The sequence below is a fragment of the Pan paniscus genome, chromosome 20, assembly GCF_029289425.2.
Source record: "Pan paniscus chromosome 20, NHGRI_mPanPan1-v2.0_pri, whole genome shotgun sequence".
In the NCBI taxonomy this organism is placed as follows: Eukaryota; Metazoa; Chordata; class Mammalia; order Primates; family Hominidae; genus Pan; species Pan paniscus.
In genome coordinates this window covers 59807551-59822603 of record NC_073269.2, presented here as the reverse complement: position 1 = coordinate 59822603, position 15053 = coordinate 59807551, and the positions used below count along the sequence as shown (strand labels likewise).

At 51.5% G+C, this 15053-nt stretch overlaps 1 protein-coding gene across 3 annotated transcripts in view; it reads left to right on the top strand.

Annotated features, from left to right (window-relative positions):
* The window catches only part of NLRP12 (NLR family pyrin domain containing 12), a 39022-nt gene that overhangs the window by 13845 nt on the left and 10124 nt on the right, over window positions 1-15053 (top strand). The window contains exons 3-9 of one of the 3 annotated variants that reach the window (XM_003830143.5): window positions 333-2034; window positions 3964-4134; window positions 4628-4798; window positions 5938-6108; window positions 8662-8832; window positions 11623-11793; window positions 14177-14347. In XM_003830143.5, coding sequence (XP_003830191.3) covers window positions 333-2034; window positions 3964-4134; window positions 4628-4798; window positions 5938-6108; window positions 8662-8832; window positions 11623-11793; window positions 14177-14347 — 2728 coding nt within the window. Of the gene's footprint in view, window positions 1-332; window positions 2035-3960; window positions 4135-4627; window positions 4799-5937; window positions 6109-8661; window positions 8833-11622; window positions 11794-14176; window positions 14348-15053 lie in introns of all 3 variants that reach the window. The other 2 variants (XM_008955557.4, XM_003830145.5) reach the window with 2 other exon arrangements.

The window sequence follows — 15053 nt, the reverse complement described above, 5'->3', positions numbered from 1 at the left end:
AACAGAGCAAGACTCCATCTAAAAAAAAAAAAAAAAAAAAAATTAGCCAGTCTTATAACCTAGTCTCAAAACAAATAAATTATTTTAATTAAAAAAAAATTTTTTTTTGAGATGGAGTCTGGCTCTGTTGCCCAGGCTAGAGTGCAGTGGTGCGATCTCAGCTCACTGCAACCTCCACCTCAGGGGTTCAAGTGATTCTCCCATCTCAGCCTCCTGAGTAGCTGGAACTACAGGCACACACCTTCTTTGAGCCAGATGAGGAGCGCTTTACCTCATGACTCATTAGAGGTTGCTGATGAGTCTTCCACAAAACCTTCATTCCTCTCCCCTAGATCCCCAGGAAACCTACAGGGACTATGTCCGCAGGAAATTCCGGCTCATGGAAGACCGCAATGCGCGCCTAGGGGAATGTGTCAACCTCAGCCACCGGTACACCCGGCTCCTGCTGGTGAAGGAGCACTCAAACCCCATGCAGGCCCAGCAGCAGCTTCTGGACAGAGGCCGGGGACACGCGAGGACCGTGGGACACCAGGCTAGCCCCATCAAGATAGAGACCCTCTTTGAGCCAGACGAGGAGCGCCCCGAGCCACCGCGCACCGTGGTCATGCAAGGCGCGGCAGGGATAGGCAAGTCCATGCTGGCACACAAGGTGATGCTGGACTGGGCGGACGGGAAGCTCTTCCAAGGCAGATTTGATTATCTCTTCTACATCAACTGCAGGGAGATGAACCAGAGTGCCACGGAATGCAGCATGCAAGACCTCATCTCCGGCTGCTGGCCCGAGCCCAGCGCGCCTCTCCAGGAGCTCATCCGAGTTCCCGAGCGCCTCCTTTTCATCATCGACGGCTTCGATGAGCTCAAGCCTTCTTTCCACGATGCTCAGGGACCCTGGTGCCTCTGCTGGGAGGAGAAACGGCCCACGGAGCTGCTTCTTAACAGCTTAATTCGGAAGAAGCTGCTCCCTGAGCTATCTTTGCTCATCACCACACGGCCCACGGCTTTGGAGAAGCTCCACCGTCTGCTGGAGCACCCCAGGCATGTGGAGATCCTGGGCTTCTCTGAGGCAGAAAGGAAGGAATACTTCTACAAGTATTTCCACAATGCAGAGCAGGCGGGCCAAGTCTTCAATTACCTGAGGGACAACGAGCCTCTCTTCACCATGTGCTTCGTCCCCCTGGTGTGCTGGGTGGTGTGTACCTGCCTCCAGCAGCAGCTGGAGGGTGGGGGGCTGTTGAGACAGACGTCCAGGACCACCACTGCGGTGTACATGCTCTACCTGCTGAGTCTGATGCAACCCAAGCCCGGGGCCCCGCGCCTCCAGCCCCCACCCAACCAGAGAAGGTTGTGCTCCTTGGCGGCAGATGGGATCTGGAATCAGAAAATCCTATTTGAGGAGCAGGACCTCCGGAAGCACGGCCTAGACGGGGAAGACGTCTCTGCCTTCCTCAACATGAACATCTTCCAGAAGGACATCAACTGTGAGAGGTACTACAGCTTCATCCACTTGAGTTTCCAGGAATTCTTTGCAGCTATGTACTATATCCTGGACGAGGGGGAGCGCGGGGCAGGCCCAGACCAGGACGTGACCAGGCTGTTGACCGAGTACGCGTTTTCTGAAAGGAGCTTCCTGGCACTCACCAGCCGCTTCCTGTTTGGACTCCTGAACGAGGAGACCAGGAGCCACCTGGAGAAGAGTCTCTGCTGGAAGGTCTCGCCGCACATCAAGATGGACCTGTTGCAGTGGATCCAAAGCAAAGCTCAGAGCGATGGCTCCACCCTGCAGCAGGGCTCCTTGGAGTTCTTCAGCTGCTTGTACGAGATCCAGAAGGAGGAGTTTATCCAGCAGGCCCTGAGCCACTTCCAGGTGATCGTGGTCAGCAACATTGCCTCCAAGATGGAGCACATGGTCTCCTCGTTCTGTCTGAAGCACTGCAGGAGCGCCCAGGTGCTGCACTTGTATGGCGCCACCTACAGCGCGGACGGGGAAGACCGCGCGAGGTGCTCCGCAGGAACGCACACGCTGTTGGTGCAGCTGTAAGTATCCCTGGGGTATCCCCTGGGGCTGCTTAGGTTCGTGTCTTTTTTTTTTTTTTTTTTTTTTGCTCTGTTGCCTAGGCTGGAGTACACTGGCGTGACCTCAGCTCACTGCAACCTCCGCCTCCCGGGTTCAAGAGATTCTCCTGCTTCAGCCTCCCAAGTAGCTGGGACTACAGGTGCACGCCACCACGCCCACCTAATTTTTGTATTTTTAGTAGAGACAGGGTTTCACCATGTTGGCCAGGGTGGTCTCGATCTCTTGACCTCGTGATCTGCCCGCCTTGGCCTCCCAAAGTGCTGGGATTACAGGAATGAGCCACTGCACCCGGCCCACGCTTTTTTTTTTTTTTTTTTTTAAACGAAGTCTCTCTTGGTCTCCTAGGCTGGTGTGCAGTGGCGCAATCTTGGCTCACTGCAGCCTCTGCCTCCCGGGTTCAAGCGATTCTTCTGCCTCAGCCTCCTGAGTAGCTGGGATTACAGGTGCCCATCACCATGCCAGGATAATTTTTGTATTTTTAGTGGAGATGGGGTTTTGCTGTGTTAGCCAGGCTGGTCTTGAACTCCTGACCTCAAGTGATCCACCCACCTTGGCCTTGAGGTTCATGCTCTTAACCAGTGCCTCTCAGCTAGGGGTGATTTTGCTCTGACATTTGGCAATGCTTGGAGACAAGTTTTTGGTGGTCACAGCTCGGAAGCAAGTAATACTACTGACATCTAGTGGATAAAGGCTGGGAATGCTGCAAACATCCTACAGTATACAGGACAGTCCCTCTGGCCCCAAAGTGTCAATAGTGCCACAGCAGAGACTAAACAACACCCATTGGGACTAAATTGAGGTCGACAACTGGGAGAATTTATTCAATCAACAAATATTACTAAGTCCCTTTTTCTTGAGAGAGTCTGGCTCTGTCACCAAGGCTGGAGTGCAGTGGCACAATCTCGGCTCACTGCAACCTCCACCTTGCGTGTCTCAGCCTCCTGAGCAGCTGGGACCACAGGAGTGTGCCACCACACCCAGCTAATTTTTGTATTTTTTTAGTAGAGATGGGGTGTCACCACGTTGGCCAGGCTGGTCTCAAACTCTCGGCCTCAGCCTCCCAAAGTGCTGGGATTATAGGTGTGAGCCACCACACCCAGCCTCTATATCCCTTTTATCTGTGGACCCAACAATCTTCTGTAGACAGAAGACTGTGTGAATAAGCCAATGGTCCCAAGAGAGCACGCATCCTAATGAGAACCGAGACAGAGAATAAAGAGGGAAACAAGTAAACCAGCTATCAACAATCAGGAGCGTCAGATAGAGCCAGGTGTAGCCTGGACGACATGATGAGATCCCCATCTCTAAAAATATAAAATAAATTAGCTGGTCATGATGGTGCACACCTGTAGCCCCAGGTTCTCAGGAGGCTGAGGTGGGAGGATTGCTTAAGCCCGGGAGGTCAAGCCTACAGTGAGCCATGATCTCACCATGCACTCCAGCCTAGACAACAGGGCAAGGGCCTCTAAAAAAAAAAAGAAAAAAAAAAATTAAAAGATAGCATGCTTTGGCCGGATGTGGTGGCTCATGCCTGTAATCCCAGCACTTCAGGAGGTTGAGGCGGGCAGATCACCTGAGGTCAGGAGTAGATCAGCCTGGCCAACAGGTGAAACCCCATCTCTACTAAAAATACAAAATTAACTGGGCGTGGTGGCTCATGCCTGTAATCCCAGCTACTCTGGAGGCTGAGGCAGGAGAATCGCTTGAACCCAGGAGGCGGAGGTTGTGGTGAGCTGAGATTGAGCCATTGCACTCCAGCCTGGGCAACAAGAGCGAAACTCCGTCTCAAAAAAGGATAGCATGCTTCATAAACGGTGAAATGACATGCAAAGGCCATAGTTGTCAAGCACCAGTAACACCAGAGAGTGGCCTGTCTTTCCTTCAAGCAGACCAGAGAGGACTGTTCTGCTGGACGCCTACAGTGAACATCTGGCAGCGGCCCTGTGCACCAATCCAAACCTGATAGAGCTGTCTCTGTACCGAAATGCCCTGGGCAGCCGGGGGGTGAAGCTGCTCTGTCAAGGACTCAGACACCCCAACTGCAAACTTCAGAACCTGAGGTGAGTGCAGGCTGGTCTGGGCGTTTCAGGTGGTCCCCACCGTGGCCTCTCATGGGGATCGGTCACAAAGGTTCTATCACGGGATGGTGTATTCGTTGGCTACGGCTGCCATAAAAAAGTGTCACAAAGCCAGGTGCCGTGGCTCACGTTGTAATCCCAGTATGTTGACAGGTGAAGGTGGGCAGATCACTTGAGGTCAGGAGTTTGAGACCAGCCTGGCCAACATGGCAAAATGCCATCTCTACAAAAAATACAAAAATCAGGAGGTCGTGGTGGCAGGCGCCTGTAATCCCAGCTGCTTGGGAGGCTGAGGCAGGAGAATCGCTTGAACCTGGGAGGCGGAGGTTGCAGTGAGCCAAGATTGTGCCACTGCACTCCAGCCTGGGTGACAGAGTGACTCTGTCTCAGAAAAAAAAAAAAAAAGCAAAAGAAAATAATCCACAAAACTGGAGCAAAAGAAATGACCAGCTCTTTCTCCTCTTTTCCACCCCAGGCTGAAGAGGTGCCGCATCTCCAGCTCAGCCTGCGAGGACCTCTCTGCAGCTCTCATAGCCAATAAGAATTTGACAAGGATGGATCTCAGTGGCAACGGCGTTGGATTCCCAGGCATGATGCTGCTTTGTGAGGGCCTGCGGCATCCCCAGTGCAGGCTGCAGATGATTCAGTGAGTCTCTATCCCTGGGAGCAACTTCTTAAGCTCATTGTCTCCTGGGGCATGAAATATCACAAAATGCTGGTAATCCCCAAATCTCCACCTTTAAATCAGGGCTGGCCCTTAACTCCATGACCTAAGACCCTGGCCCTGGACTCCAGGCACTTCAGAAGACCTCCTTCTGCCCTCCTCTGACTCCACACTCAATTCCACATGATGAAGAGTCCCTGGGGCCATCCCCCATCTCTTCTTTTTTTCTCCCGAGACGGGGTCTTGCTATGTTGCCCAAGTTGGGGTGCAGTGGCACAATCTCGGCTCACTGCAACCCCCACTTCCTGCGTTCAAGTGATTCTCCTGCCTCAGGCTCCCAAGTAGCTGGGATTACAGGCACCCACCACCACACCCAACTAACTTTTTTTTGTATTTTTAGTAGAGATGGGGTTTCCCCACGTTGGCCAGGCTGGTCTTGAACTCCCGACCTCAAATGATCCACCCACCTTGGGCTCCCAAAGTGCTGGAATTACAGGTGTGAGCCACTGCACCCAACCTACAAAAAAAATTTTTTTTTAATTAGCCAGGTATGGGCCAGGAGCGGTGGTTCACGCCTATAATCCCAGCACTTTGGGAGGCCAAGGCAGGCGGATCACCTGAGGTCAGGAGTTCGAGACCAGCCTGGCCAACATGGAGAAACACCCCGTCTCTACTAAAAATGCAAAACTAAGCTGGGCGTGGTGGCACACACCTGTAGCCCAGCCTGTATTCCCAGCTACTCGAGAGACTGAGGTATGAAAATCACTTGAACCCAGGAGGTGGAGGTTGCAGTGAGGCAAGATCATGCCACTGTACTCCAGCCTGGGCGACAGAATGAGGCTCTACCTCAAAAAAAAAAAAAAAAACACAAAAAACAAACAAAATTAGGCAGGTATGGTGGTGCACACATGTATTCCCAGTTACTCAGGAGGCTGAGGCAGGAGGATCACGGGAGCCCGGAGGTCGAGCCTTCAGCGAGTTGATATCACTCCACTGAACTTCACCCTGGGTGACAGAGCAAGAACCTGTTCCTAAATAATAAAATAAACAGGCTGGGGCATGAGTGATCACGACATAGAAAAGCAAGATGGCGCCCCCTTCAACCTCTCCTTCCTCCCAAGGTTGAGGAAGTGTCAGCTGGAGTCCGGGGCTTGTCAGGAGATGGCTTCTGTGCTCGGCACCAACCCACATCTGGTTGAGTTGGACCTGACAGGAAATGCACTGGAGGATTTGGGCCTGAGGTTACTATGCCAGGGACTGAGGCACCCAGTCTGCAGACTACGGACTTTGTGGTGAGTTCTCCCTGGGGTCAACTATAATAAAATGGCAAATCTCTTCATATTGAATGATGGTATAAAAATGCATCCACAGGTCGGGCGCAGTGGCTCACGCCTGTAATCCCGGCACTTTGGGAGGCCAAAGAGGGCAGATCATCTGAGGTCAGGAGTTTGAGACCAGCCTGGCCAACACGGTGAAACCCCATCTCTACTAAAGATACAAAAATTAGCTGGATGTGGTGGCACACGCCTGTAATCACAGCTACTCAGGGGGCTGAGGCAGGAGGATCACTTGAACCTGGGAGGCAGAAGTTGCAGTGAGCTGAGATCACGTCACTGCACTCCAGCCATGGTGACAGAGTGAGACTCTATCTCAAAAAACAAAGTAGAATAGTGGCTGCCAAGGCCTAGAACAGGAAGAAATGGGGAGTTACCGTTTAACGGGAGCAGAGGTTCCATTTCGGAAGATGAAAAAGTTCCAGAGATGGGCCAGGTACGGTGGCTGATGCCTGTAATCCCAGCACTTTGGGAGGACAAGGTGGGCAGATCACCTGAGGTCTGGAGTTCGAGACCAGCCTGACCAACATGGAGAAGCCCCATCTCTACTAAAATACAAAATTAGCCAGGCATGGTGGCACATGCCTGTAATCCCAACTACTCGAGAGGCTGAGGCAGGAGAATCACTTGAACTTGGGAGGCGGAGGTTGTGGTGAGCCAACACTGTGTCATTGCACTCCAGCCTGGACAACAAAAATGAAACTCCGTCTCAAAAAAAAAAAAGTTCCAGAGATGGATAGCAGTGATGGTTTCCCAATAGCGTGAAACTACTTCATGCCACTGAGCCACAGTCAGCCCTCTGTGTCCACGGGTTCTGCATTCGTGAATTTCATCAACCATGGATCAAAAATATTCAGAAGGGCCGGGCGCGGTGGCTCACGCCTGTAATCACAACCCTTTGGAAGGCCAAGGCAGGAGAATGGCTTGAGTACAGGAGCTCAAGAGCAGCCTGGGAACCAGTGAGACTTCATCTCTACAAAAAATAAACATAATTAGCTGGGGTGGGTGGTATGTGTCTGGAGTCCCAGCTATTCAGGAGCCTCGGAGGCCAAGGCTGCAGTGAGCGGGGATCAAGCCACTGTACCCCAGACTGGGTGACAGGGTGAGACCCTGTCCCTAATAAAATAAAAAGTAAATTTAATTGTGGTAAAATACATGCAACATAAAATGTACCATCTTCCCCAGTTTTCTTTTCTTTTTTTTTTTTTTGAGACAGAGTCTCCCTCTGCCACCCAGGCTGGAGTGCAGCGGCGTCATCTCTGCTCACTGCAAGCTCCGCCTCCTGGGTTCACACCATTCTCCTGCCTCGGCCTCCCGAGTAGCTGGGACTACAGGCGCCCGCCACCACGCCCGGCTAATTTTTTGTATTTTTAGTAGAGACGGGGTTTCACCGTGTTAGCCAGGATGGTCTTGATCTCCTGACCTCGTGACCCGCCCGCCTCGGCCTCCCAAAGTGCTGGGATTACAGGCGTGAGCCACCATGCCCAGCCGCATTCTATTTATTTTTAATAGTAGGCATCCTAATGGGTATGAGATGCTATCTCATTGTGGTTTTCATTTGTATTTCCCCAATGATTATTGAGATTGAGCATCTTTTCAGGTGCTTTTTGGCCATTTGTACACCTTCCTTGAAGAAATGTGTATGCAAGTCTTTTGCTCATTTATTTTTATTTATTTATTTATTTATTTTTGAGATGGAGTTCCACTCTTGTTGCCCAGGCTGGAGTGCAATGGCGTGATCTCAGCTCACGGCAACCTCCGCCTCCTGGGTTCAAGTGATTCTCCTGCCTCAGCCTCCCAAGTAGCTGGGAATACAGGCATGCGCCGCCATGCCCAGCTAATTTTTTGTATTTAGTAGAGACGGGGTTTCACCATGTTAGCCAGGATGGTCTCCATCTCCCAACCTCAGGTGATCCACCCACCTCAGCCTCCCAAAGTGCTGAGATTACAGGCGTGAGCCACTGTGCCCAGTCTAATTTTGTATTATTAGTAGAGAGGGGGTTTCTCCATGTTGGTCAGGCTGGTCTCAAACTCCCGACCTCAGGTGATCTGCCAGCCTCGGCCTCCCAAAGTGCTGGGATTACAGGTGTGAGCCACCAGGCCGGGCCCTTTTGCCCATTTTTAAATTAGATTGTCTGAAAATGCATTACTGTTAAGATTGGGGGCTTAGGCGCAGTGGCTCACGCCTGTAATTCCAGTCCTTTGGGAGGCTGAGGCAGGCATATCACCCATGGTCAGGAGTTCGAGACCACCCTAGCCAACATGGTGAGAAACCCTGTCTCTACTAAAAATACAAAAACTAGGCGTGATGCCACACGCTTGTAGTCCCAGCTATTCGGGAGGCTGAGGCAGGAGAATCACTTGAACATGGGAGGTGGAGGTTGCAGCTGAGCCGAGATTGCACCACTGCATTCCAGCCTGGGCAACAGAGTGAGACTCTGTCTCAAAAAAAAAAAAAAAAAAAAAGAAAGGAAAGCCTCCATAATGCTTGTTGAATTGGACTTTGTGCAGGCTGAAGATCTGCCGCCTCACTGCTGCTGCCTGTGACGAGCTGGCCTCAACTCTCAGTGTGAACCAGAGCCTGAGAGAGCTGGACCTGAGCCTGAATGAGCTGGGGGACCTCGGGGTGCTGCTGCTGTGTGAGGGCCTCAGGCATCCCACGTGCAAGCTCCAGACCCTCCGGTGAGTCCCGTTTTGCTCACCACGCTAGGAGTCCCAATACATGAACGCAGCCCTCTCACCTGGGACCACGGAGGCCAGGTTGTCTCTGCTCCTAAACTCTAGCTACTACATCAGCCTTTTTTTTTTTTTTTTTGAGACTCCCAAGTAGCTGAGATTACAGGCGCCCGCCACCACGCCCAGCTAATTTTTTGTATTTTTAGTAGAGACAGGGTTTCATCCTGTTAGCAGGATGGTCTCGATCTACTGACCTCATGATCTGCCCGCCTTGGCCTCCCAAAGTGCTGGGATTACAGGTTTGAGCCACTGCACCCAGCCTACATCAGCCTTTTTAAAAGGATTTTTCTGGCCGGGCATGGTGGCTGACACCTTACTTCCAGCACTTTGGGAGGCCGAGGTGGGAGGATCACCTGAGGTGGGGAATTCGAGACCAGCCTGACCAACATGTAGAAACACCCCATCTGTACTAAAAATACAACAGTAGCCAGGCATGGTGGCGCATGCCTATAATGCCAGCTACTCGCGAGGCTGAGGCAGGAGAATCCGTTGAACCCGGGAGGTGGAAGTTGCTGTGAGCTGAGATGGCGCCATTGCACTCCAGCCTGGGCAACAAGAGCGAAACTCTGTCTCAAAAAAAAAAAGGGGGGGGTTTTCTGATGCACGGCCCTTTGCACAAGCAATTCTTATTCCCTGGCATGCCTTCTGCTCTCTGTCCCCTCTTTGCCCGGAGAAGTTCAATTTTTCTTCTGAACACTCTTTACTTTGTATTTCGAGACAGGGTCTTGCTCTGTCACCAGTGCTGGAGTGCAGTGGTGTGATCATAGCTCGACCTCCTGGGCTGAAGCCATCCTCCCAACTCAGCCTCCTGAGTAGCTGGGACTGCAAGCGCATGCCACCACAGCTGGCTAATTTTTACTTTTTTTTTGAGACGAGCCTTGCCCTGTCGCCCAGGCTGGAGTGCGGTGGCGCGATCTCGGCTTACTGCGAGCTCCACCTCCTGGGTTCACACCATTCTCCTGCCTCAGCCTCCCGAGTAGCTGGGACTAAAGGTGCCCGCCACCATGCCCGGCTAATTTTTAAAAACATTTTTTTTAGTAGAGATGGGGTTTCACCGTGTTAGCCAGGATGGTCTCTCTCTCCTGACCTCATGATCCACCTGCCTCGGCCTCCCAAAGTGCTGGGATTACAGGCGTGAGCCACTGCGCCTGGCCAATTTTTATTTATTTTTTGTAGGGACAAGGTCTCGATTTGTTGCCTAGGCTGGTGTCAAACTCCTGGCCTTAGGAGATCCTCTGGCCTTGGCCTTCCAAAGTGCTGGGATTACAGGTGTGACCCACTACACCCAGCTGGACACCCTTTCTAATCCCTAGCTAAAATCTGGGTTTATGATCCTATGTGACCTCATACTTCCCCCTCAGCATCATTTATTGAAATCTGAAGGCAGGATGCGGTGGCTCACACCTGTAATCTTAGCACGTTGGGAGGCCAAGGTGGGAGAATGACCTGAGGTCAGGAGTTCAAGACCAGCCTGGCCAACATGGTGAAACCCCGTCTCTACTAAAAATATAAAAATTAGCCAGGCATGGTGGCGGACGCCTGATATCCAGGTACTCAGGAGGCTGAGGCAGAAGAATTGCTTGAACCTGGGAGCCGGAGGTTGCAGTGAGCTGAGATTGTGCCACTGCACTCCAGCCTGGACGACAGAGCGAGACTCCATCTCAAAAGAAAAATTTGTAATTTGTGTATATGTGTGTGTGGTGGCATTCCACAAGCATAGGAGCTATGCCAACTGTATCTCCTAGTGACTAGTATAAGACGTGGGTAGAAGTGCTCAAAAAACACACTTTGTGTATTTTTTTTATCAAGGCACCAGCAAAAAACAAAAAACAAAAAATCACACGCGGCTGGGCGCGGTGGCTCATGCCTGTAAACCCAGCACTTTGGGAGGCTGAGGCAGGTGGATCACGAGGTCAAGAGATGGAGACCATCCTGGCCAACTGGTGAAACCCCGTCTCTACTAAAAATACAAAAATTAGCTGGGCATGGTGGTGTGCACCTGTAGTCACAGCTACTCAGGAGGCTGAGGCAGAAGAATCACTTGAACCCAGGAGGCGGAGGTTGCAGTGAGCCAAGATCACGCCACTGCACTCCAGCCTGGGCGACATTGCAAGACTCTGTCTGAAAAAAAAAAAAAATTTGTAGATAGGAGGCTGAGGCGGGTGGATCACCTGAGGTCAGGAGTTCGAAACCAGCCTGACCAACACGGTGAAACCCCGCTTGTACTAAAAGTACAAAAATTAGCCGGGCATGTTGCCACATGCCTGTAATCCCATCTACTTGGGAGACTGAGGCAGGAGAATCGCTTGAGCTTGGGAGGTGGAGGTTACAGTGAGCTGAGATTGCACCATTGCACTCCAGCCTGGACAACAAGAGGGAAACTCCATCGCAAAAAGAAAAAAAAATTTTTTTTTGTACAGACAAGTTATTGGTTGTCCAGACTGGTCACAAACTCCTGACCTCAAAAAACCCTCCAGCCTCGAGCCTCCCAAGATGCTGGGATGACAGGCATGAGCCAGGGCACCTGGCCTGATTCTTAGTTGCTTCCTTCTGTTCTCTTATTCCTCCCTTCCTCTCATCTTCCTACTTCTGTCGTCTTTTTCTTTTTGTCTCTCAAGGGTAGAGATTGAGTCTGTCCCTCTGTCTGCAACCAGCACAGGGCTTGGCACAGGGCCCTCCCAGCAGATTTTGCAGGAGGAATGCCTCCCACTCCGCCCTAGCATCCTGTCTTTGCAGGTTGGGCATCTGCCAGCTGGGCTCTGCCGCCTGTGAGGGTCTTTCTGTGGTGCTCCAGGCCAACCACAACCTCCGGGAGCTGGACTTGAGTTTCAACGACCTGGGAGACTGGGGCCTGTGGTTGCTGGCTGAGGGGCTGCAACATCCTGCCTGCAGACTCCAGAAACTGTGGTGAGCATCAGGGAGTGACGGGGTGGCAGTGGTCACGTTTGGACAGTGGAAGCGCTTTCTCATCCTTCATTTTTCTATTTATGAACTATCCTGCTTCACTACAGAAGATTCAGGTAGCAAGAAGAGAGGTGGAAAGAAAAGACAGGAAGTCTCTCTGAACTTATTCTGATTTGGGGGTGCTAGCCGACTTAAAATTTTAAAAACTTAAGGCCAGGCGCGATGGCGCATGCCTGTAATCCCAGCACTTTGGGAAGCCGAGGTGGGTGATCACCTGAGGTCAGCAGTTCAAGACCAGCCTAACATGGTGAAACCCTGTCTCTACTAAATACAAAAAAAATAGCCGGGCCTGGTGGCACATGCCTGTAATCCGAGCTACTTGGGAGGCTGAGACAGGAGAATCGCTTGTACCTGGGAAGTAGAGGTTTCAGTGAGCAGAGATCATGCCACTGCATTCCAGCCTGGGCAACAAGAGTGAAACTCTGTCTCAAAAAAAAAAAAAAAATTAAAATTTAAAAATTACAAAAGAGGCTGGGCACGGTAGCTTAATGCCTGCAATCCCAGCACTTTGGGAGGCCGAGGCAGGTGGATCAGCTGAGGTCAGGAGTTCGAGACCAGCCTGGCCAAAACGGTGAAACACCATTCTACAAAAATACAAAAATTAACCCAGTGTGGTGGCGCATGCCTGTAATCCCAGCTACTCAGGAGGTTGAGGCAGGAGAATGACTTGAACCTGGGAGGTGAGATTACAGTGAGCTGAGATCATGCCACTGCCCTCCAGCCTGGGTGATAGAGCAAGACTCTGTCTCAAAAATAATAATTCAGGCCGGGCACGGTGGCTCATGCCTGTAATCCCAGCACTTTGGGAGTCCAAGGCGGACAGATCATGAGGTCAGGAGTTCGAGACCAGCCTGGCCAACATGGCCATCTCTATTAAGAATACAAAAATTAGCCTGGAGTGGTGGTGGGTGTCTGTAATCCCAGCTACACAGGAGGCTGAGGCAAGAGAATCACTTGAACCCAGGAGGTGGAGGTTGCAGTGAGTGGAGATCACACCATTGCACTCCAGCCTAGGTGCCAGAGAAAGACTCCATCTCGAGAAAAAAATAATAATAATAATTCAATCTGGTGCTCTGTAAATTCCAATCAAATGTTAATTGTGACTCTCTCCCTCACCTTTCTGCCAGGCCAGCTGTAGCCCTAATCTGAAGGATTTAGAATGGGATGAGGCATCATCTAGTTTATTTGGGATTTTTTTTTTTTTAAACAGGGCCTCCCTGTCACCCTGGAGTGCAGTGGCACGATCTTGGCTCACTGCAACCTCCACCTCCCAGGTTCAAGCAATTCTCCTGCCTCAGCCTCCCGAGTAGCTGGGATTACAGGCATGCACCATCTAGCCCAGATATTTTTTTTTTTTTGAGACGGAGTTTCGCTCTTTTTGCCCAGGCTGAAGTGCAATGGTGCGATCTGGGCTCACCGAAACCTCTGCCTCCCGGGTTCAAGTAATTCTCCTGCCTCAGCCTCCCAAGTAGCTGGGATTACAGGCATGTGCCACCACCCCAGCTAATTTTGTATTTTTAGTAGAGACGGGGTTTCTCATGTTGGTCAGGCTGGTCTTGAACTCCCGACCTCAGGTGATCCGCCTGCCTCGGCCTCCCAAAGTGCTGGAATTACAGGCGTGAGCCACCATGCCCGGCCTAACCCAGATAATTTTTTTAAATGTTTCAGAGGCTGGGCGTAGTGGCTCACGCCTATAATCCCAGCACTTTGGAAGACCAAGGTTGGTGGATCACTTGAGGTCAGGAGTTTGAGATCAGTCTGGCCAACATGGTGAAATCCCCTCTCCACTAAAGATATAAAAATTACGGCTGGGCACAGTGGCTCATGCCTGTAATCCCAGCACTTTGAGAGGCTGAGGCGGGTGGATCACGAGGTCAAGAGATTGAGACCATTCTGGCCAACATGGTGAAACCCTGTCTCTACTAAAAATACAACAATTAGTTGGGTGTGGTGGCTCTTGCCTGTAGTCCCAGCTGCTGGGGAGGCTGAGGCAGGAGAATCACTTGAACCCGGGAGGCAGAGGTTGCAGTGAGCCGAGATCGTGCCACAGCACTCCAGCATGGGCAACAGAGGGAGACTCCATCTCAAACAAAACAAAAATAAAAGGATACAAAAATTAGCCACACTAATTGGTGGTGGTGCACGCCTGTAATCCCAGCTACTCAGGAGGCTGAGGCAGGAGAATCGCTTGAATCTGGGAGGCGGAGGTTGCAGTGAGCTGAAATCTCACCACTGTACTCCAGCCTGGGAGACAGGGTGAGACTCTGACTCCAAATAACATAAGTAGCCCCTGGTATTACCTTAACCAACTCCTTATCTTCACCAGGCTGGATAGCTGTGGCCTCACAGCCAAGGCTTGTAAGAATCTTTACTTCACCCTGGGGATCAACCAGACCTTGACCGACCTTTACCTGACGAACAACGCCCTAGGGGACACAGGCGTCCGACTGCTTTGCAAGCGGCTGAGCCATCCTGGCTGCAAACTCCGAGTCCTCTGGTGAGGGATGATGACCAGTTCTTTCTGGAGGAGCCTGGACATTGGGCTGGGAGCATGAGGGTAGATAAGCTGGATGGACAAATACGTTATGCACTGGTGTATGCAATTAGGGGGCATACAGATGAGGCCACATATTACCTATGTCATCTACTGACCTTGGATAATTTCCTTGTCTGAGGCTGGGCGCGGTGGCTCACGCCTGTAATCCCAGCACTTTGGGAGGCCGAGGCGGGTGGATCACGAGGTCAGGAGATCGAGACCATCCTGGCTAACATGGCGAAACCCCGTCTCTACTAAAAACACAAAAAATTAGCCGGGCGTGGTGGCGGGCGCCTGTAGTCCCAGCTACTCAGGAGGCTGAGGCAGGAGAATGGTGTGAACCTGGGAGGTGGAGCTTGCAGTGACCCAAGATCACACCACTGCACTCCAGCCTGGGTGACAGAGTGAGACTCCATCTCAAAAAAAAAAAATTTCCTTGTCTGTTGAAGGGGACCATCGTGGCTCACCAATTGCATTGGAGGTCACTGTAATTCGAGTGAGAATCTAGAATTACTCTGCCTGGGTTCAAACTCCAATTGCTTTTTTTTTGGACAGGATCTTGCTGTGGCCCAGGCTGGAGTGCAGTGATGCAATCAAAGTTTAGGCAGGGTGCAGGGGATGGCGCCTGTAATCCCAGTACTTTGACAGGCTGAGTTAGGAAAATTGC